This window comes from Strix aluco, chromosome 1 (genome assembly GCF_031877795.1).
Source record: "Strix aluco isolate bStrAlu1 chromosome 1, bStrAlu1.hap1, whole genome shotgun sequence".
Classification (NCBI taxonomy): Eukaryota; Metazoa; Chordata; class Aves; order Strigiformes; family Strigidae; genus Strix; species Strix aluco.
The window spans coordinates 40,664,358-40,685,874 of NC_133931.1; the positions used below are offsets into that span (position 1 = coordinate 40,664,358).

At 41.4% G+C, this 21,517-nt stretch overlaps 1 protein-coding gene across 5 annotated transcripts in view; it reads right to left on the reverse strand.

Annotated features, from left to right (window-relative positions):
* The window catches only part of CHD7 (chromodomain helicase DNA binding protein 7), a 133,430-nt gene that overhangs the window by 84,351 nt on the left and 27,562 nt on the right, over window positions 1-21,517 (reverse strand). For all 5 annotated transcript variants that reach the window (XM_074818577.1, XM_074818558.1, XM_074818567.1 and 2 more), the window contains exon 2: window positions 5,015-6,872. In XM_074818577.1, coding sequence (XP_074674678.1) covers window positions 5,015-6,697 — 1,683 coding nt within the window. In that variant the 5' untranslated portion in view covers window positions 6,698-6,872. The remainder of the gene's footprint in view (window positions 1-5,014; window positions 6,873-21,517) is intronic.

The following is a 21,517-nucleotide window of genomic DNA, read 5'->3' on the forward strand; positions in this document are numbered from 1 at the left end:
GGAGAAACTCAACTTCATTTTAGTGGGCCAGCAGTAACTGACCTAACCTGCACTCTCTGCCAGGTTAGAATACGGCATCAAACCACCCCAGCTGATAGTAGTTTTCATTAATATCCCCCTCCATTACAGTATATCCAAGTGTAAGTTAAACTGAGGCAGCAACACGAGGTTTGAAAATGCAGGAGGGGTTTGTGACAGGGGTGACCCAGCTGGCGACTCAGCAGGACATTCCCTGCCTCTTCCCCTGCAAGGGAGGGAAGGAAATTTCAAAAGAATGTGTTCATACCAAACACAGCTATGAGTTATGATTTAAAGCAAAGTCACATGCCCACAGATAGTAAGGCCAGTAGAGTAAACCTGGCAGTGAACCAGTAACACACACAAAATGAACTCCTTCTCCACAAGAAGCTGGACACTGCAACCCAGCATCCTTCAACACTGTTGGTGCCCACCACTGAGCTCTACCATTAGTCGAGCATGAAGACTACATCATAACTGTTTGTCATTTATGTATTCCTATGTTTGACTATAAATAATGTAGATCACATTTGTGGAATGTGATTAATGAACAGGACTCAAAACTCCAGCCCACACAGTAGCTGTGGGTCAATAAGAAGTTCTTTACAACAACACACCCAGGATAGCCAATTCTTGGCAGAGAAAACTCCTACACTTGCTCTACCACTAATAAAATTCCCTGAAAATAACAGTATGTATGAGCAGCTGCATAGTACTAGACCCCCAGAGGCCTGTCTAACCTGATATCCCCTCTCTGATAAAGTCTGTGGAAGAGTACAAGAACTAGACACACACACAGTAGATGCACCCCAATAACAAACTCTCAGCCACTTACTTATGGCACAGATCTGCTGAGCCAGATGTGGTGCCTTCATGTTTATCAAATGATGCATTTTTCTGCACAACACCTCAGAGATCAGCATCTTAATGTGCAGTTCTGAGCTCACCACCTGATAATTTGCTGAATACCTTAAAAGAATTCAAGGAGACAAAAGCAGGTGACTAACAACCCTTGTTTCACATCCACCTTCTTCATGCACCCAATTCACTTACAATTTTAGAGGTTTTCACCATCTCTCTCCTTCTCTTCCCCCCAAGTCACCCCCCTCTGTGCTTTTTCAAGTGCTACTGTATTTTGAAGCGTAAGGAAGGGACCCTGAGCTGCACAGCACTTGCCACATCCGCATACCACACATACATGCAGCAACATAGTAGCAAGCTATGTTTTGCTCTCTACTACTTCCATAACAATTTCTACCGTTTTATTTCTTTGACTGTCATAGCACATTTTCAGGCAGCCATCTGACACCAAGACCCTGTCCCTAAGGAGAGGTTTTTGCCTGCCATTTCACTGCCCAGGCACCACAGAATGACAGAATCATTTAGGTTGGAAACAACCCTTAAGATCGAGTCCAACCATTAGCCTAATATTGCCAAGTCCACCACTAAACCAAGTCCCTAAGTGCCACATCTATACGTTTTTTAAATACCTCTAGGAATGGTGTCTCAACCACTTCCCTGGGCAGCCTGTTGCAGTGCTTGATAACCCTTTCAGTGAAGAAACTTCTAATATCAATCTAAACCTCCCCTGGCCATGCCTTGACTCACACACCTTACAGCCCAAGTGACTTACGTTTCTGTTGTATTTCTAATTATTTAGTTTCATGACTGTTAGGCTCTCCACCATGTCTGCACTTTGGCACTCAGCTGTGAGTATGTTAACAGCAGCAGGAAACTTTGCCATCTGACTTCTTGCTCTTTTCCAGATCATTTATGAGCGTTTTGGAGACCACAAGCTCGCAAGCTCAATACAGATGCCTCCACTGTGAAAACAAGCAAGCTACTCCTACCCTCTGCTTTGCACCTTGGCCGATTACCCTGCCACAGCACAACCCACCTTCCCACCCCGTGGCCACCGAGCTCTTCCAAAGGCCTTTAGTGAAGAATGTTTCAAAAAGAGGGCTTGAAAAACCAAGCACACTGACTGAATGTCCCAACACTATGATGGTTCTTATGAATCTCTCGAACTCCACTGAAGCCAGCAACTCACTGCTAACAAGGTCCTAATAACCATGTCTAGTTTTCAGCTATTAATCTAAACCAGCTGAATTGTCAATCACCAGCTCTATCTCCGAGCCAAAATAATTTGCAGTTTTGCAGACAAAAAAAGAAATAACAAGCCCTAGAATCGACACGGCAATTTCTTTCAAGTTAAAAGCAAAAGAACTTCACTTTCCTTCCAACATGTCTAAAAACAAAACAGTAATTTGGTTAACCACAACTATTACAGTCTTCCCATGATAAGGCTAGCTTCAAATCACCAAAAAATAATTACTAAGATGGCTTCTGTTGATTTAAAAGTACATAGTGATTTCCATTTCACTGACTATATCCATTTTGTTGATTCATTTTATACAAATAAAAACAAACCAGTCATTTAAATAACTGTTCTTCAGTGAACAGTTTTCTGCCAACTGACATGAAGGGAAAACCGTGACACAGACAGGAGAGCTGCAAATTCCATATTCAGTCTTGAAAGCAGGGGTTTCACACATCTGCATTTTTCCCCAGGGGGTGGGGAGGAGCTGAATTTTCAATGACTTGAACAATATTTATTTCATCCAAACAGTTTTCAAGGGGGAAATGCCTGCCTGTCAAGAGTTTCATTACTACAGTCAGGTCTCAAACTAATTACTTAATGGGAAGGTATGTTAACAATAACTTTTACCAAATAAAAACTTAACAGAAGTAGGCTAATAGAGAAGCTACTTGGCTAGCTACAGCTGTTTGAATTACTGATTTTAATCAAGTAACTTGAGTTATCATGTGGTTTTCCTCTAATTGTTCAGTTTCAGCACTTACCTTTGTTCAAGCTATTCATCTGCACTTCAGAACTTTGTAGTAGGTTGTATAGCTTGTTTAAGGGTTGAACTGTCTGCGTTTCACCTCTTCCCTGATTAAAGGGAAATTAATGTACCAAGAACATTTAACAAGTCTGTTCATTCTACAAGTAAACCTTCTCCTCCCAAACCACCTCTTGCTGCCAAAAAAAGGTTACTGGATGGTCAGATGAAAACAAGAAATTAATGCTGGTGAAGAACACCACAGCTTTAGGGCACAGTCAATCCTCAAGTATTCCCTTCCCACACCCCCACCATCACTAGTTGTGAAAGATCCCAGTGCCACTGGGTTTTGTTCCTTTTCTGTCTTAGAAGTCTTACTTTACCATTTCTACCATTTTCTTTCAAGTTTTTTCTGCTAGATGTGTCATCTCTCATCTTCAGCCTAAAAAACACACCCTGTACTTCTTTTTCTGATCCCCAGTCCTTCTGTATTGATTTCTCCATGCTGTCATTACCCGCCTTTCCAAATACCTGCTCATTCTCTTGGGTTTTTTTGTACAGTCTTGAGTTCTCTCCTTTTTCATCCTGCTTACCCACACAGTCGATAACACAAGAGGCACTGTCAAGAGTTGCTCTCTCAAGGAGGAACACACAACTCCATGTGCATGCAAGAACTATAATTTAGGTTCTCCAAACAAAGCCTGTGCATAGAGGCAGGGGGAGAGGAAGGGCCAACACAGGTATAAAATTTCATGCCAATTTTGAGGGGGGCAGTAGAGAGAAAGATGGTCTCGAAGATATTCTTTGCCCCTTCAAGAGGAGAGCTTCCTCCTCCCTCCCAGAAAGACAGTGCCCTTCTCCTTGTGCAACTTAGTCCCTGATCTCCCACCCAGGACTTCCCCACCCTATGGCACCTCCAGCGCTCCCCCCCCCCTCTCTTCCACGGGGAATGTAGAAGCCTCTCCCAGCTGCTGAGCTGCTCCATCTACCACTCCTTGTCAGCTGCCTCTCTGCAGCACATACATCTGATTCCCAGACCCACCTCACGCTGTGCGGAGCGGCTAACAGAAGCAGCCGGCAGGCAGCAGTGGAGGGGACTGCTGAGCAGCTGCTTTCCGCACAGGCCTGGGACACTGGCTAGGACAGCTGTTTTTATGATTTATTATGCTTATTGTAGCATCGTATCATTATGACTGCATTCCAACAATTGTCTCCAAATATTTATGGGCAGTTACGTGGCATTAATTATGGACTGTTTAAAAAAAAAAAAAAAATTAAACCTCTGATACCTTGACCACCTATTCATTTGGTACCAAAATCTCCTGAATGATGACTGATAGAGCCAGAGGCAGGCAATGGCAAATGCGAAGATCCCAAAAGGCACTTTTTCAGCTGAAGCTTAACATACTAGCATGTAGTCAAACCTGCTAAGCTACAGAGGATCAAGATGTTTTACCATTTTTAGCTTTTAATTGAAAAATGATGTGGAAGCAATACATTTTCATTGAAACCTGGCAGATCAGAGACTCAGTAAAATAAAACTTCTATCCTATTCGAGATTTCATTTAAGCCTCAGAAGATTTGATTTCAGACTATGACTCACATCTGCTGTCTTCTCCTTGCATAAACTGTTGCCCCATCACTTATCAGTTGCATTACTTAGTGCTGAAGAAGTTCATCCTGGAAATTTTTTCACATGTAAAAATTTCAGCTTTAACTTAAAACCACAAAACATTCCCTTAGGATTTAAAGAAAACCCTCAGTTTGGCCAAAACAAACACATTATAACACACACTTCTTTCTCCAAGTTGCAAATACAAAAAATAATAGTTTAACTGACAATTCTCACACATGCTTTCCATTTTCCCCTCAAAGAAACCAACACAAAAAAAAAAGCAGGTATTCAGCTTGTCCTGTTGCTGTATCATGTTTCGGTCTATCCATAATGTCATCCTGTAAAAATTACTGTAAGGACATTAGCAAGCTACCTGAACCTCATTTTACCTTCAGCTTCTGTGCACCAAGAAAGCCACATAATCAGTAACAAACAGGGGTCAAACAGGAGCAACTATTCTGAAACCACAGATCCTGGGTATACTGAATCACCTTTACAGTAATTTAAAACATTTTTCTACTCATTGGAAGTAGCTTACCTGAAGGACAGGCACTTTTTGTGGTGTGTTTTGTGGTGACTGGTGAAGCTGTGCCCAGGGCTGATGATGAGGATGTGGGGGTGGTGAAGACTGATGGTGTATCCCTGGATGAGGCTGCATGGGAGGACAGGTTGGCATTTGCTGTTGAAAAGACTGCTGTTGACTAGGAAGCTGCTGGCCAGATATTAGTCGCTCCTGTATTGCTTGTGGATCGGCAAGGCCAACACCTGGACAACCATTTGGTCTCATGTGCCCACCCATCTCCCGTGGTGTTGAAGACATACCCATAAACGGACGATTCTGTTGCATGTTTCGGGGGCCCATATTCCTTTGTCCAATTCCCATGGCACCAGGGGGCTGGTGTGACGGCTGAGGATGGGGTATATTTGGATAACTGCCAACTTCCATTGGTATTCCAGCACTACCAGGTCTAACCTGTGGAGGAGGTGTACCCGCTGGATTACTCATTGCTTTCATAGGTGACATGGGAGGTGGAGAGGCATAAGTTCCCTGAGGCTGTGAAGGGTGCATAGTTTGCGTGTTCATTTGGTTAAGTGAGCCACTAGGGTGGATGGGCTGCTGGTGCATTAGTCCTTGACCACTGTTTGATGGAAATCCGACAGCATTTGGGTATCTTGGTACAGATTGATTCATTGGAGTGTTATTTGTAAGGCCTAAATTCTGATTCATCCCTGTATTATTAACTAATCCCTGATTAAGGTTACTGTAAGGATATCGAGAATACTGCCCTGAGTTGTTTATAGTAGGTGAGGGTACCGTCTGGCTCCGAGAACTAAAATTAAGTGTTTGAGGCCTAACAGCACCCTGCTGGGGAGGATTAGGGGAGAATCTGGGACTGTGGGCTACTGATTCTCCATGGAGAGCAGTGGGGGGATGGTGGTGAAATTGCTGGACTGAGTGTCGCAAAGAAGGTGCCATACTGGGATTCTGCTGGGGCACATGAGACAAGTGGCCAGGTCCTGAGGTGGCAATGAAAGGGTTTCCCTGATTGAGGCCTTCCTGGCCTTGAGAAAACTGGTTCATCCTCTGCTGCTGCGGCTGGCCGTGCTGCTGCATTGAAAAATCACCACGAGCCATGTAGTTTCCCATCTGCTGCATGTGCTGAGGATGGCCCTGCCCAGGGGGCCCGGAGGGTGCCTGTGGTGGCTGTGTTGGTTGCGGTTGCTGCTGCTGTTGCTGCTGGTATGGTGCTCTTATCTGGTCTGGCACTTGAACTGCCCGTGGCCCCCACATGGAGCCACTGTCTACGAAGGGTTGCCCGTGTCTTTCGTTCTGCATGCTGGGATAGACTCCCATCTGACTACCAGCACCACTGCTGTGAGGAACCTGAGGAACTGGAGGGTTGTGATACTGTGAATGAGGAGACGCTATACCATTCCCAGGGGCATTGCTTATCATCCTGTTCGGCTGATCCATCAGGTGCATTTTCTGCTGTTCGTATTGATTATAGTGATCAAAATGGGTCAACTTGGCTTGATTTTGATTTGCAGGGGGATGATGAAGAGATGACTGTAAAGAGGGAAATCCTTGATCCATGGGCATTTGCTGCCCCATAGGATTTACTGTATTTTCAGGATATCCACATTCTCCAAGACCTTCCAACCCTTCACTGAAAATATTCCCATCTTCTCCAAACAGACTCATCATTCCTGGATCTGCCATCTTTTTCCAGCACACAGCTCCTCAGAGCTACAACTAGAATGCTAGTCTGTGCTTCACCTCAGTGAGGTGTTTTGTCCTCAAAGCCTTTAATCCTCAACTAATCTCCTTCATGTCATTCCATATTTCCTTAATTCTTTTGGACCACGCAGTGTCAGGCAAAGTCTGGTTACTGCTCCTGGAAAAAGCGGAGGAAGGGGGAGAAAGAGAGGAAGATATTGAAGTAAATAATGTCAGGCAATATAAAGAAAACATACTTGACTGTTTTAGACAATGCTAGCTAGTTTCAGCCCCTGAAATACATCATAAAAAATCTATTTCACTTTACGAAGGATTCATTAGCTTTATCAGAATCTTTATTATTACAGAGAGTTAGGAAGCAAGCAAAACACTAGCCTTAACCTTAAATTAATCCATTCACTACACTTCCTAGTGCTCCTTTCTTGGGTGGAACAGAACAAAAGAACACAACATGCAGCAGCAGCAGCTGCCACAGCAGGTAGGCAGATGTACGAATATAGCCAAGCAGCCCATCTGCCGAACTAAAGCCCTGAAAATGCTCTAGTTACCAACAGCATGTCCTTAACCTTATTCCCTTGAGCTGCGTAATCAGATGAGCAAGCAGAAGCACCAAGTCCTATGATGGACTAAAGTCAGTTATACAGAGAACGGATTTTCAAACGCACACAGAAATGACCCTCTAAAAACATTCTAAACTCCAAGTTGTGGCATTTAGGATGAAAAATTTATTTTTTAACACACAATTTATCTTAATTTAGTGAAGTTGTAAACTGAAAGACATGATGCTTCTTCCCACTTAAGCAAAACTATATGCTCAATTTGTGTAAGAAAATTCAATTCAAAAGCCTAATTCTATGACAGGGTAGATTTCTCAATCCCTACCCTAATTTCTCTCATGATGATAACAGCTAAGACTATCATTGGAGTTCATTATTCATCTTCAGGCAATCATGCTAGTACCTGCAACTGCAGCAGTTTAGAAGATCACACTGAAGTTCTCTCCAGAATTATAACATTGAAAAGTCATTCCAGAGAATTAGTAATGGCAAAAGAATTTAAATAATAAAATGCTAACTGAACCAGGTACACACTTGGACTTGGGAAAAAAAACAAACAAACAAACAACACATAATAATGGAATAGATTCAGAAAAGTTCCTGTTTAGGTTTTTCACAGGGAAGAGTGGCATGTTCTAAAATGTGTCGCCCATCCCCTGCCCGCAACAGCTCGGAAGATTTTGTTTGGATTCTGCTTATTATGAATAAAACTAGTCTAATGCTATCTTTCCTTCTTGAAAACAGAATTTCAAATGGTATGTCTTATATCTCAAAATAAACTTCAAAATGATAGTCAAGGAAGCCCATCCACGTACTTTGTATCTTTGTCATAATTTAGTAGTGACTGTAGTTGCAGAGACCAACTTGCCATTAATCAGTGATCAAAGAAAAAAAGATTTACAAGTTTGTAGTTTCACATCTCGCATTTTGTTGCGGAGGAGGGATGCTTTCAGTCACTTTGGATGCAAAATGCCAGGCCAGACTATTTTAACCGAAGGCAATTTGTCCCAGACAAGTTTTAGGGAGAAAATATCAGCACATTTATTACACTTCTTGTAGCCATTGTCAAGAGGACTTTCTACAGCATAAAGCAGAGGGCAGGAGAAAAAGCACAAGCATTTATCACTCCTCTTAAAATAGCATTTGAATGTCACCTTTAAAACCACACTCTTAAATCTCTTTAGTGCCCAGCTGGGATATTAACACTTATATTTCTAAATCACTTGGGGGTAAATTCCTATAAGCCACCTTCACATCTTTAATATCTATTTATTTTTATTTCATTTTCTTTATTAAGCAGAACCCGCATGTAGTATTTACCACCTCAATCAGCTTATTAAAGCATAGTGTAAATTCCAACAACAAGGTGAGAAGGAGCCTCCTTCACCAAAACAAGCTTTTGGTATTAGACTGCTCCAGAGCAGACCACTGTCGTGGTGAAGGTGTCTCCAGTGATTTAAGATTGCCCGAAGACTTCTGACACTGCTGATGCACACTGCCATCAGAAGCTGGCAAAGCTAGACATCAGTGTGTACTAACAGTTTCCATCTAACAGAACAGTCTCTTTGCTTGGAAATGCTAAAAAGCATAGTGCACAGATACTGTTACCTCCCGACCACTGACATAATCTGGGTAATATCACACTTGAGCCAAGTAGAGGATTCTCACCCATCAGCTAACCTATTTACAGCCACAGAGTTATGAACAGGTAAGAATTTCACTCTTTGTTATATAACATCATGCCTACTAAAAGAACCATTTTTTTAAGACAAGCATGCTCTACTCTACTGAAGCACTAATGAAACTTTGCAATAAAAATAACTGAAGTCTAGATAGAAGAATAATCTTTGCTATCTGTTATAGACAAGCTAACAGAGCATCTCCAGAAACAAGGTTACAGTCATCAAGTACACATTTGAATCGTACTGCTTCGTTTACTGTTTTTCAGCTGACAGGCTTCCAATAAAATTCAGGGCAGAGTCAGCAACCAATAACCGTCAACATTGGCTCTCACAAAACCTTCTTCTATTTCTCCAAATGAAAGTTACAACTCTGATGTGATATATGGCTAACAGCACATGCTGAAGAATGGAAGTCAGGAGCAGCTACAACCTGATCAAAATAAATTAACCAACATTGTGATAAGAAAAGAGTCCACACTGGAATTACCTAATAAGCTTTCAACCTTCTACACTAACAGGATGTCTTCTAGATACTTAAGCAAGTCATGAGAGTCACAGCCTTATTTTAAGTTGCAGTCATTTCTTTGCTTCTTTCACCACAATCAATGTATTTTCTCTACTTAAATCCTCAAGGCTGGTCCAGAAAAAATAAAACCAAAAAAAAGCCCCCACACAAACGTAGGACCTGCATCAAGCAATAACTCTAGCTAAATACTCACTAGGCACCACTGTTTACCTCCCCATGAAAGCAGAGATACTAACAGCAAGACTGACAACAATAAACTCAGCTTAAAGTCTTTTTTGGGGTTAAATTGTTTAAAAATACGAGTTTGTTCATCTTCTTCTCTACTATCCCATAAGTTAAAACCAACAGACGTTTGTGAAGCAGTGACTATTTTCCAGGTACAAAGGAGAGAATATCCGAATCCTTAGAAAGGCAGATTGATGAAAGTATGTGTTTGTGTATGTACGTGTGAATATACGTATGTGAATGTAAGTCTGACCGTAAGAAGAGATAGTGAACTTTAAAAATCATCTTGAACTAACTATACAGATTCTGCTATAAAATGCTATAGCTTTTCTGTTCCTAAACATGAAAGATTGCACCAACAACACTGAGCTAAAGAGTCAATGAATGTTTTTCCCTAAGACTGCCCAGACAACCTGTTTCTGTTCAAAGCAATAGTATGATCCCAACTACCAGGACACAGTCAATTGCTTAACAACCCTGTTGTCTCAACAGACAAAGCTTACATTACTCCAGTCTGCAACATTCCAGTCCTAAGCAGATAGATCTCAAATTTAAGTAGTAGTTAACCATTGCTCAACTTAGTATCTCAGAGTTACATGGTCTCAATAGCCTTGGGCAGCTTCCCACTTTCATGCGTGGAACAAAGCTGGCTGCTGCATACATACAACCCGAACTAGGGCTGCAAACACTGAAACCTGAACTTCATTAGTCTTGTTCCCAAAGCAGCAGATCCAGGCAGTCAAGACCACGAAGCAGCAAGGGCAGCACACAGACACTCGTGCCCTCCACAATGTCATCCTCTCATTTTGCCGCTGAGAAGAACCTTTTGTCAATCAACAGGTTCCTCAGTTCAACTATCAATCCTTCTATAAAAGAAATTTAGCAGCATTTCTTGATGGCCATGCAGCAAGTATTCTGAATAAACAGAACTCGAGAAGGCAGATAATAATGACTGCTTCAAGCTTTGAAGTGAGATGTGTCATGCAGAGCTGATATTTTTACAGCTACCCGTTGATATCTCAGACAAAACTCTGAAGTACTTTATAGGCACAAACAAAAGTTTACTCATATAATGGAACTATACACCTACAACACAAATCAATAAACACTGCAGTACAGTGGTATTTTGAAGAACTAGGCTAAAAAGACCTCTCATGCTAAAAACCAAAGCCATGCCAAAGGTCATTTTGAGACTGTAGCCTCAAAATGTAAGATTAAACATCAGGCTACTAAATCTGCATTTAAACATTGCGTATTTAAACTGCTTTTCAAAACTGCTAAGCTCCTACTGGCTGTTGGGGTAGTAATTTAAGCATTTGCCACATGGAAGTAGATGACACAAATGACAACAATTAAAGTCACATTCTTATTTTATTAACAAAGTTGAAGGAAAACATTCACCAAAAACTTCATAAACACGTGTAACACCCTGACAACATAGGAAGAGTCAAGCCATGACATTCAAATTGGGGAAGATGGCTGATGAGACTTCTACCTTTCACCTCATTTACCTACAGAGTGAACAGCACTGCTGATGCCAGGACAGTTACACAAGCGCCTGACCGTGTCCGTGGGAAGCACGCCTAGTCTCCTGCGTGTTTAATGCTTAGTTCTCATTGTTGTCACAGACAACTCTTCATGCATGGTATGTACCTCCTGCATATAGATTAGCCAAAATAAAAGAGCAGATCTGTAAAGCGATTGCAATGTGATTTCTGACTGTAACTTCCTAAGAAACTTGGTTATCTGAATGCCTAAAGACACTTTTTTTCCCCTTCGTAGAGAAAGAATGCTTTCCTAGTATACACTTCACACAGTACAGCTGTGTTAAAAATTAAGTCCGTATAGTTCATATCAGATCAAAGGATGTCAGGAATCTTGTTCCTCCCTGCCCCAGGAAAGGGAGAGGGGACTTGCAAGGATGAAAAGAATGACCTCATGCACTTCAGGAATATTCTGCCTTCAGTGGGAAGAGTCAGAAAATTACAGTATAAACATTTCTGAAAAGTTTAATTTCACATCTATCTTTGTAAAATTCAGTTAGTTCTTTACAGAAACACATCTTTACAGAAATTTGCAGCGGCAGTCAGTATCTCTTGTTAAATTCACAATTGGGGGGGGGGGGGGCAGGAGGGAGTGAAAACCTCACACATCTTTCCTCAAAAGTCACAGTTTTTGCACATGTGCAGTCAGCTAAATACCATGAATGCTATTCAGTAACATCTTTTGGGCAAGAAATCCATTAAATCCCAAGTTTCCCATACAATAGTTAAGCAGAAGCCAGACTGCATTTTATTTCCTTAATGCATGATGCACTTTGGCAAAGAACAGGCTTTGACAGAGGCAATTGAGGGCACAACAGCCTTCGAATATTTGGCAGCTTGTTGCTGTCAAGCAGCTGATGCAGGAATGACCAGCTAGAGTTCAGCCTGTGCCACACATTTGGAAACAATATCCTACGTCATTCAAGTTCACAGGAGCTCTGATACGAGACCACAACAGCATCATGTAGGAGTACTCTGATGCAAACCCACCAAGCCTCGTCGTTACATCATACACTCCTGTTGCGAATGACTTCTACATTTGCCATACCAGTTGGGCTGCAAACTCTCTTCCTAACATGGGGCACTGCTAATTTTAAGTCAGCGCTTATAGCATTAAATAAGAAGCCTCAGCATGTCTTTTCTTCCCAGTCCAGAAGAAAAAGGGGAATGTTTATAGCCATTTATTAGAAGTAGGTACTTGGAGGTTTTCAATGAGCTAACCAGAGGAATAAAAATGAATAGTTTTTTGCATTTAAGTACATCACAAACATGAGGTGGGAGGAGAGGAGACAAGTCTAAACCAGAAACACTTCAGTTTTAGTGTTATGTAGCCTGGAATTTTAAGAGGCCTTTTTTGGTCATACGACCACCCTCTCTCCCAGCATAAGTTTAAAATACAGATGTGAGGAGGAGGTTTATCTAAAAATAGTCCTAGATAAGCAAGGGAAACAATTGCAGTCACAAAAATATTTCAGGAATACTCTTTCAGAATTTTTGATAGGGGCGTTATCCTGCAAATAACGCTATAAAGGGGAACAGTCGCAGGTTTAACACAACCCTACATGAGGAGCGCACCCAACACAGCCGATACAGTTTTCGGTGTCAGGGGGCCGGGAGCGTTTCGCAGCCGCTGTCGCCGGCCCTCGCTCGGTGCCAGCTGCCGCCCTGATCCGCGGCTGTGCGACGGCCAGGCCGACACAAAGCCTAGGCAGGGCCGGGGGGAGGTGGTGTCAGGGAGAAGACTTATATTGTTGCCATCAGTCACCAAGAAATCTCCCAGCAATTACATTCTCTTATAAGGCTGACACTAAACCGGCCCGGGGATTCAAGAGGTGGGGCCAGCGGCGACCCGCTGAGGCGCTGAAAAAACACCCCGCGCAACTGATTACTCTTGTTAAGGGCCGTGCTTTTTGTGCACCTACTGCAGTTGTCACTGATTAACCAACTGATCTGGCAATTTCCTACATTCTTTTGCATTTAAAAAGGATCTGAGAGGCCGAGAGTCATCCCCTTTCATATTCCAGGGGGAGTGGGAGGCTGCGCCCCGTCCGGCTGTGGTGCGGCGGGGCGCGGAGAGGCCCCCGCTCCAGCAGGCCCCTCTCCCGGCTCCGCCGCCCTCCTCCCCCAGCCCAGGCCTGCCAGGCCTGCAGCTGAAAATAATTTATCTGTTCGCTCTGCCGGGCTCCCGGCATATGCGATTGGGAGGGAAACGTATCCATCACGAATAAACTTGAGCACAAAGACAGGCTGAGTGTCACAGGATACAAAAGGGCAGAGGTCGCCGCAGCGAGCGGGAGGGTTTGCGCAGGGCCGGGCTGGGCGCGCATGGCCGCCTCATGCAACCTCCCCACAGCAGCGTCAGGCCGGAGCCTTTCCAGTTTGTCACGTCCCCCGAAGTAAACAAAGCCCGGCGCGGTTCAAGTCATAAAAAACATCGCGAACAGCAAAATAATCGGAGAGGTGACGAAGTTCAAAGTAAAACGGGGCCGTTTCTCTTCCTTTTGCTGGAAGTACCTCGCAGTGTTTACACCCAGAAAGCTGGGAATTGTAAAAATTCATGAGGTGGATACTAAAACGTTTCCCAGGGTTTCTGAACATGTGATTTCCACTGAAATGTATTTTTTTAATCATGGGCAGGTTTTAAGACTTAATCATATCCCAAAAGGCTATTTCCAGCTATAGAATTATGAGCGCTTTAAAGTAGCCAGACCCTATATTTTACTTTACCTGTTATAAGGCCAATACAATCATGTTTCATTCATAGTTTATGAAGTCTGAAAAACCACTTGATGAAATTACAGTCTACCGATACCACACATGGTATATTTGTCCACGTATATTCCATAATCATTTCAATTTATGACTTGTACTTAAGAGTCATTTTCCTGTACATGTGTTCTTCATAAATACTGCTAGATCACAGTCTGCGCTTGTACAGGAACCACATATCCACACTCATTTCTGTGAAGATAAATACACCTTATACATCCAAAGTGAAAAGCCAGAGTTTTCACAGAACTAAAGAGAACATATTTCAGGATTGTGGAACAAAATGGTAGTTCTCCCTTACGCTCTTTACACGTGGCAAGATGAATCTTCCTACATCTGAACTTAAGCTCTCACTCAACTTCCCATATCGATGACAATTTTTGCCCAATACACTTAAGCATACTGTCTTGAACCTTTCAGCAAAGAAAAAAACATTACATATCACATTGGGAAGGGAGTACAAATTACCTTTTTAAGAATAAAGTAACATCAATGTTTTATAAAGTATTTTAAATGAAATCATACATGATCTATTGGATTTTACAAATCTTAACTTTCCATTAGAAAAAAGACCTGTAGTACCAGACTAATTATGTATTTTATCATATGCAATAGACTACTTAAAAGAAATGTTAAATTATTTCACTAACTTAAAGTCCAACATAAAGAAAAAGGGTTGGGGAGGGAGGGAGGGGTGTGGAGAAAGACTGTACACTGCAGGACACAATGCAATAGATGGAGTGAATAGATTTCAGGAACCTTCATTTACTGCCTGAACCATTAACTAGGTCTAATAATGTCCACAGAACATCGGGGACAGCTGAGATACAGGGCAGATACCAAAAAGACCTTCCACAACTACTGTTTATTGGACATTTGTTTGAGTTTGTTTGTTTGAGTTTTTTGTTTAACAAAATTCAGATATGCATTTTGAACATCCCATTGTGTTTTTTTGAAGAAGGATATGCCAAAAATGGTGGTTTATTCTTGGCTTGTGAATGGAAGCAGGCTCTTGCATGTACAAATGAAGTTTGACTTTTTTGGTTTTTAACATAATGCCTGGCTCACAATGATCATGAGTGCTTATTCAGACCACAACATAAATGACTATACCAAGCTGTTCTCTGCAATGGAGAATGACAAAAGGAAGAGTTTGGAACTCTCAACAGCTCCCAGGGTGTAAGACTAACATGTTTAAACAAACTGCTGTGTTCAAGTTCACTTAGACATGGAAAAAGGGTGCCTACACAGCATGGAGCAATGGTGCCAGAAGTTATAAATTGGAATGGGGACTGTCAGATGAGTACAACCTTCATCACACATCATGTGCAGTGTGGCTTTTCTTTCCAGGCAGGATTAAGCTAGCATGCTTTTCTCCTATAAAATCAGGGGAGATTCAAAAGGAAAAGAACAAAATTTTCTTCTGCAAATCTTAAATGGGTCTCCAGTATCTTCTTCACAAAGAATAAAACTGGGGTGTTTTCAAGTGTGTCGCTTAATTGATATGCACTTCTAAAATTATTCCAATGTAGTTATGTTCAAACAAACAAAAAAAGCCTTCCAGGGAAAAGTCTGTCATCTTAAGTTTTAGAACTATGCAATCTCACTCCCCTTCTCATCAAGATTTTGAAGACCTTGGAAGTAGCTTGCAAGTCAAAGATAATTACTGACCCAGTACCCAGAGCCACAGTCTTTCATGCTACTGCAAGCAGTAGAAGCAGCTGACGTTCATCTACCACAAAAACCTTTTACCCCCAACAGGGAAATTCTTGAGCTACCTTCAGTTCTCCACAAGCTTTTCAGAGACTGATGATGACATACAAGAGCAGCATTGCATTCATGGATAAGATGTTAAAGGAAATTTTTACTCATCTGAAAGCAAACTTTGGTTCCATTTCACAGTAGGTAGGTCTACCTTCTCTCAAAAAGCAGGGCTAAACTTAATTTTATAATAGAAAGCACTATCTTCACTGTTCCTAATGATTCACATTCCATTTCAATGTACCTTTCAAGCTTATCAATCTTGCTGCAGCATCTACAGAGGGCTAGAAGTTTCCAGGTCCTTTTAAATAAACAAACAAACAAACAAACCAAAATTACACATTCCTACACCACCCTCCCCTCAACAAAACCAAAAATTTATTTCTACTCACTAGAAACCTGAGAGGTTAAAATTTAGTGTAGAAGGGGTTTGTGCTTCATTTTTGTTTGTTTGTAAGTAGGAAAAGTAAGCAAATTAAAGGTGGGAGCAAGCTAAAAGATTAGAGTACTATTTTACAAGTGTGAGAAATAGGAAGGTTTATTTTATAGAATCATAGAATGGTTTGGGTTGGAAGGGACCTTTAAAAATCATCTAGAGTTTGGAAGAGTTTGTACTGCAAACTTAGTTGAACTAGCTATTTATTTTGTGTTTGTAAATACCTGAAAACATAAAAGTCTGACCCATAAAATGGCTCATTAAAAAATAACAAGCAAAACCACTTAAGTAGCAAAGATCACAGAACAGAATTCAGGGACTCTTCATCAATTACTGTATGAAGAATGCTACCATACAGATTTGTGTAACCAGCCAGATTTAGAGCTATTTCACTTACTCTTCAGAGTCTGGTTGTCAGAACAAGACCTACAACAGCTGGCGTATTATCTATGCTACAGTGCAATGCAGAAACACTACTAGGAAAATCTTCATTCTATCAAGGGTCAAAAACCTGATAGTCGAAGGTGAATAAACTCAAACAGCTAAAAACATATTTCTTTGCTTACAAACTACACAGAGAGAGAAATTAGAACAGGTACAAAGAACTTAGACGTTCCAGTGCTAAACAACATTTCCAAATTTATTTTTTCTGCAAAAAAGACTCATTCAGAATATAACAGCCATCAGAAAACTAAAAGCACGAACCCCTACACTGTGTTTTACTTAAGAAACAAACAGTAAATAGCAGTATTATAACATCCTCAGTACATCAAGAACTATCTTGATGGCCTATCTTTCTAAGTTAGCATGCAAAGACATAGATAACCGGAACCCAATAATACCGTGCACAGCTGAGGAAGAAGCACTGGATGAGGCTCTGCTAGAGATCAATTGATTTAGGAGTCACAGGAATTAGTGGCAGATGAAATGCTTATGCTGTATAAGCAAATATTATTTGTACCTACAGCTGAGACTAGGGTAACTGTTTCATTAATGATGCTTGCAAAGCAATAAAATCTAGCTCCTTGTCCTCCCCCAGTGACATATACTATATAAAACTAGTTATGAAAGTAAAAGTACTTAGAATTACTTGAAAGGGATGATGAACTGCCTGCTGCTGCTAATTAAACCTTCACAATGAGCTTTCCTGACCAACTTTTTACAGCACCTTTTAAATTACTGTATCCAAGCACAAAGCATCATCCAAAAATCTGAAACTGGTAAGATCATGATTCTTCCTTTCCTACCCTGCTCAGCACCTGCAATCCATGTACCTCTGTGTTTTCAGACAACGGTGATCTCTGAACCCAGTTTTGAAATAACAGCAAGAGAGAAGATCACCTCAAAAAAGTACATGTTATGTCCTCAACTGAGACTGCAGCTTCAAAGCAAAGCGAGCAATGAAACATTTCACCTCAGGAACAGCCAGACGTCAGAATCAGGTCCCCTTGGACACTATACCAGTGTGCCAAGCCTGGATGAGGAGGAGTTGTTGAGGAAAAAAATTCTATTTGAGAAACTTCAGTGTCTTACCACTCTAAAATACATGAAGACTCAACTTGATAGACTGATTTTTCTACCATTTGGCCTTTGTAAAACTGTTAAGGGGGCTCTGTTGTATTTCCCCAGAACCCTGGTCTTTCCTTCTCAGTTTAATGGATGCTAACAGAAGGACTTAACACCAACTGCACCTACTGTATCTCCATAGCACCCAACACATTCTGCACAGCTCCGCTAATTACTCAGAAACCAAAAAGAGAATAATTAAGCAAGAGAGATACTGGGACCAGCTTAATCAAGAGATGTCTGCAAGGCAGTAGCAATAGCAACAGCTGTCAACCGGATTTGTTCAGTCGGGATTGTCAAGAGTCCCAGCCTGCTTCTGAGCATCCAGGTAAGCCAGCTGCCACCTTCCCTTTCAAACACAGCCCTCACTAGTCAGCCATGCCTCTCACGGCAATCTTGGGTTACAGCACAGGCGGCACTCTCAACATATTCAAAAGCTGTTGCTACCAAAAACTAGAAAAGTGTTTATTTAAAATTAAGGCTTTGTGTGTGTGTGTGTGTGTGTGTGTGTGTGTGTCTTTTTTCCTCTGGGGATGCCTGGTTTTGTTTTTGATTTGTGGCTACTTATAACAAAGTAACTTTCTAGAGGCAGGCTAAGTGAAGGTTTTACTGAAGAAATTCTAAGCCTCAGACATGACAATACTGACAGTCTCTTATCAAAAAAGTCTCTTATCAAAACCATAAATGGCATCAGGCTTATTTTTCTGATTATTCAATACCTACATTTTTAGGCACCTGCATTTATAGAAGCAGCAGTTAGGTATTAGTAACACTAAATGCTAAATAGTGTACGTACTCTAGTAGCTCCTCCTGACACCTCCATATAAAATGGATTTTCTTTAGGAAGGATGGAAGATGCTATGAAACAATAATTTCTATGTATCTATAATCTTTTTAGTAAACAGGAATTGAAGTATTAGGTTAAAAAAAACCACACCAAGAAAACCCAGCAAAACCACTTCAACATCTGTCTGCTTAAAAGTAAAACTTCCCCTATTCTCTAGAGCAGTAGTTCTCAACCTGTGGTCTGCAGACCCCTGGGGGGCCATGATGTTGTCACAGGGGGTCCACGAGGGTTTAAAGTAGGGGTGGGGAACATACAGCCCAGAAACATTTGGTCTGGCCCGCGGCAAGCACGGCCCCTCCTTTTGCCACAGCCCCCTCCCCTCAATGCTTCTCTCATACACAAGCCCCACCACCCCCGCCCCCTCGCCTGCCCTGACGCACTAGTATGGTTGGTGGGACTCACTTTAACTAGGCGGTTTTTCTCTTAAAAACATTTTCTTAACCCAGCGGCCCTCTTTAGGGCCACAACGGGGCTGAAGCCTGTTCCTCCAAGGGGTGGCCCTGGACCCGTAAACAAAAATACATGGTGACTGAACACAGACAAACAAGGGGGGAGGTGAGAAGACTTGTAAAAACTTTTCATCAAATTTTAATGTAAAAATTGGCATCAAATTCAGAACTAGCATGTTAAAATACCATAAAATGGGCCATTTGAGCAAGAGGAGTGTTGATGCTATTATTTTAAATTCATGTGCAATCATTGCAATGAAGATGATATAATAGGAGTGTGTGCATTAACAGATTAACATATTTCCCCTTCTCTCCAAATTTGAAGGCCCTTCATGAGAAAATTGAAATTAAATATTTGATGCAGTCTGGTGCTTTAAATCTTGAATTAAGTCTTGGTGGTCTGCGGTCACAAAAAGTATTTAAAGGGGGTCTGTGGTGAAGGAAGGGTTGAGAACCCCTGCTTTAGGGATCTCAAGATTGTAAGTGGCATCACATACAGGAGGGATTATTCAATTGTTTCACATCAAGATGCTCTACTAAGAAACAGGCTAAATCACTTTTTCTATGACAAACATGTAATTCAATTTAGCTCATTTAAACCAGGAGAGTTAGCACCATGCTATCAGCCCGGTCCACAAACAGCACTTGTTGATAATATGGAAATTTGAGATTATCAATATGGCCATAACATACTGCTTTACATGAGGATGAACAGTTAATTTTTCATGTCTCGCACCCATTCCCTATGTCTTTTTCACAGCAAGTACAAAACTGAGCTTCCTCTCACACCTTCTGAAACACTAAATGAAGTAACAGCATTAAAGCTGGAGTGAATTTACAGGTAAGGTTCAGAGCAGTACTATGAAAGCCTTTTTTTCCAGAGCTGAAGCCAACCAGAACAAGTTTAAAGACAAGAGTTTCATTTGAGAGGCAAGGAGGAAGTATACATCAACAAAGCAGTGATGCAAGGAACATCTACAAGATAGAAATCTATGTAGCGCCTCTATTTCAAAACCTATGATGGCAATATAGTCCATTCACTTACAGTTTGTTAGAAAAGCATTGTTCATCTGTTATTTCACATAAGACATACCACCTTTTATCATCACTGATACAATTGAAAGGGGGCTACACAACACACTCTGAAATCTTTTTGCAGTTTTGAGAACAAACGCTGAAATCTTCAGTCTAACCACAAACTTTGCATTTCACTGGAGCCAAGGAGACTGTCCAGCCAGTTTCCCCTACTTCTTTTGACCTAGGCATCTGCAGCTTTGACTGAATTCAAACCCAGATAACTACTGATTCATCCATTTAAATTAATTTCCCATTTCTGCTGCACCATACAGTAGCTACTTAATCTGAGAGCCTGCTAGCCAGACAGACTAGCATACCAAACAACTCCTTAAACTACCAGTAGACATTGTTTGTTGTTCTCACACTTTAGAACACAAGCTGGATTCTCCTTGATCCTGATCTTGTATCTTCCATAGTAATGCTCCAACTGCAGAACACAGGGTGGAGAAGCTTCTTTACAAAACCTTGCAGAGCCTTTTACCTGACATCTCCATACCCATTCTCACTGCTCAGCTGAACACAGTAGTTGCTCACAACTGAGCACACGACTGAGATGCTGAGTCACACAACTGATATCCATCAATAAAAACAGTCCTGTTTCACTGAGTCCTCTCCTTCTTGGTCACTGTTTCATTCACTCCACGTTTTTCAAGAAGGCAACACATCTCATGGGCATGGAGCTTCTCACTCTGCACAGAACTACGCGTGGCAGCTGCACTGACAGTCACGCACTTGCACAGAAAACCATCCAGAAGTATATATTACATCTCTGATAATGCAGTACATCTTACCTCCCAAAAGGCAAACAATCACTCCTATCAGCAGCTCTATAATAATTTCTGTTATCAATTTCTGCCAACATCAAGCTAATAAATGCATGATCCCCAGTTAGAAATCAGTGGTTAAGTTACATATAGTATATTAGCTGGGATGTGGGGGCAGAGGGGGGCTAATTTGAGAAATACATAGAAACCTTGCTTTCAGGAGAACGAGCATTAGCACTTCTAATGTGCTCTGGGATTTCAAGTTGAATGTATGAACCACTTAAAAAAAAAAATCACTTTACAGTAATTTTCAACTGGTTGCCTAACACCCATCTCCTAAGTGACTATCATCAAAACACAACCATAACACTAGTGATGAATTAATATTAAAACCCTTCAGTGAGATCACAGAAGTCCTCAAAAAAACAGCCCAAGTTGTCAGAGCACACTTCTCCCACACGCTGAGTAGTAGTCGGGTTCTGGAAATAAAAGCTTTGTTCAATTACAAGAGTGGGTGCTAAGTACGTTTCTCATTTACACGTGTAATTTTGAAGTCCAAACCAATTTGACAGTGTCTAAACAGATTTTAAAAGCCAAGA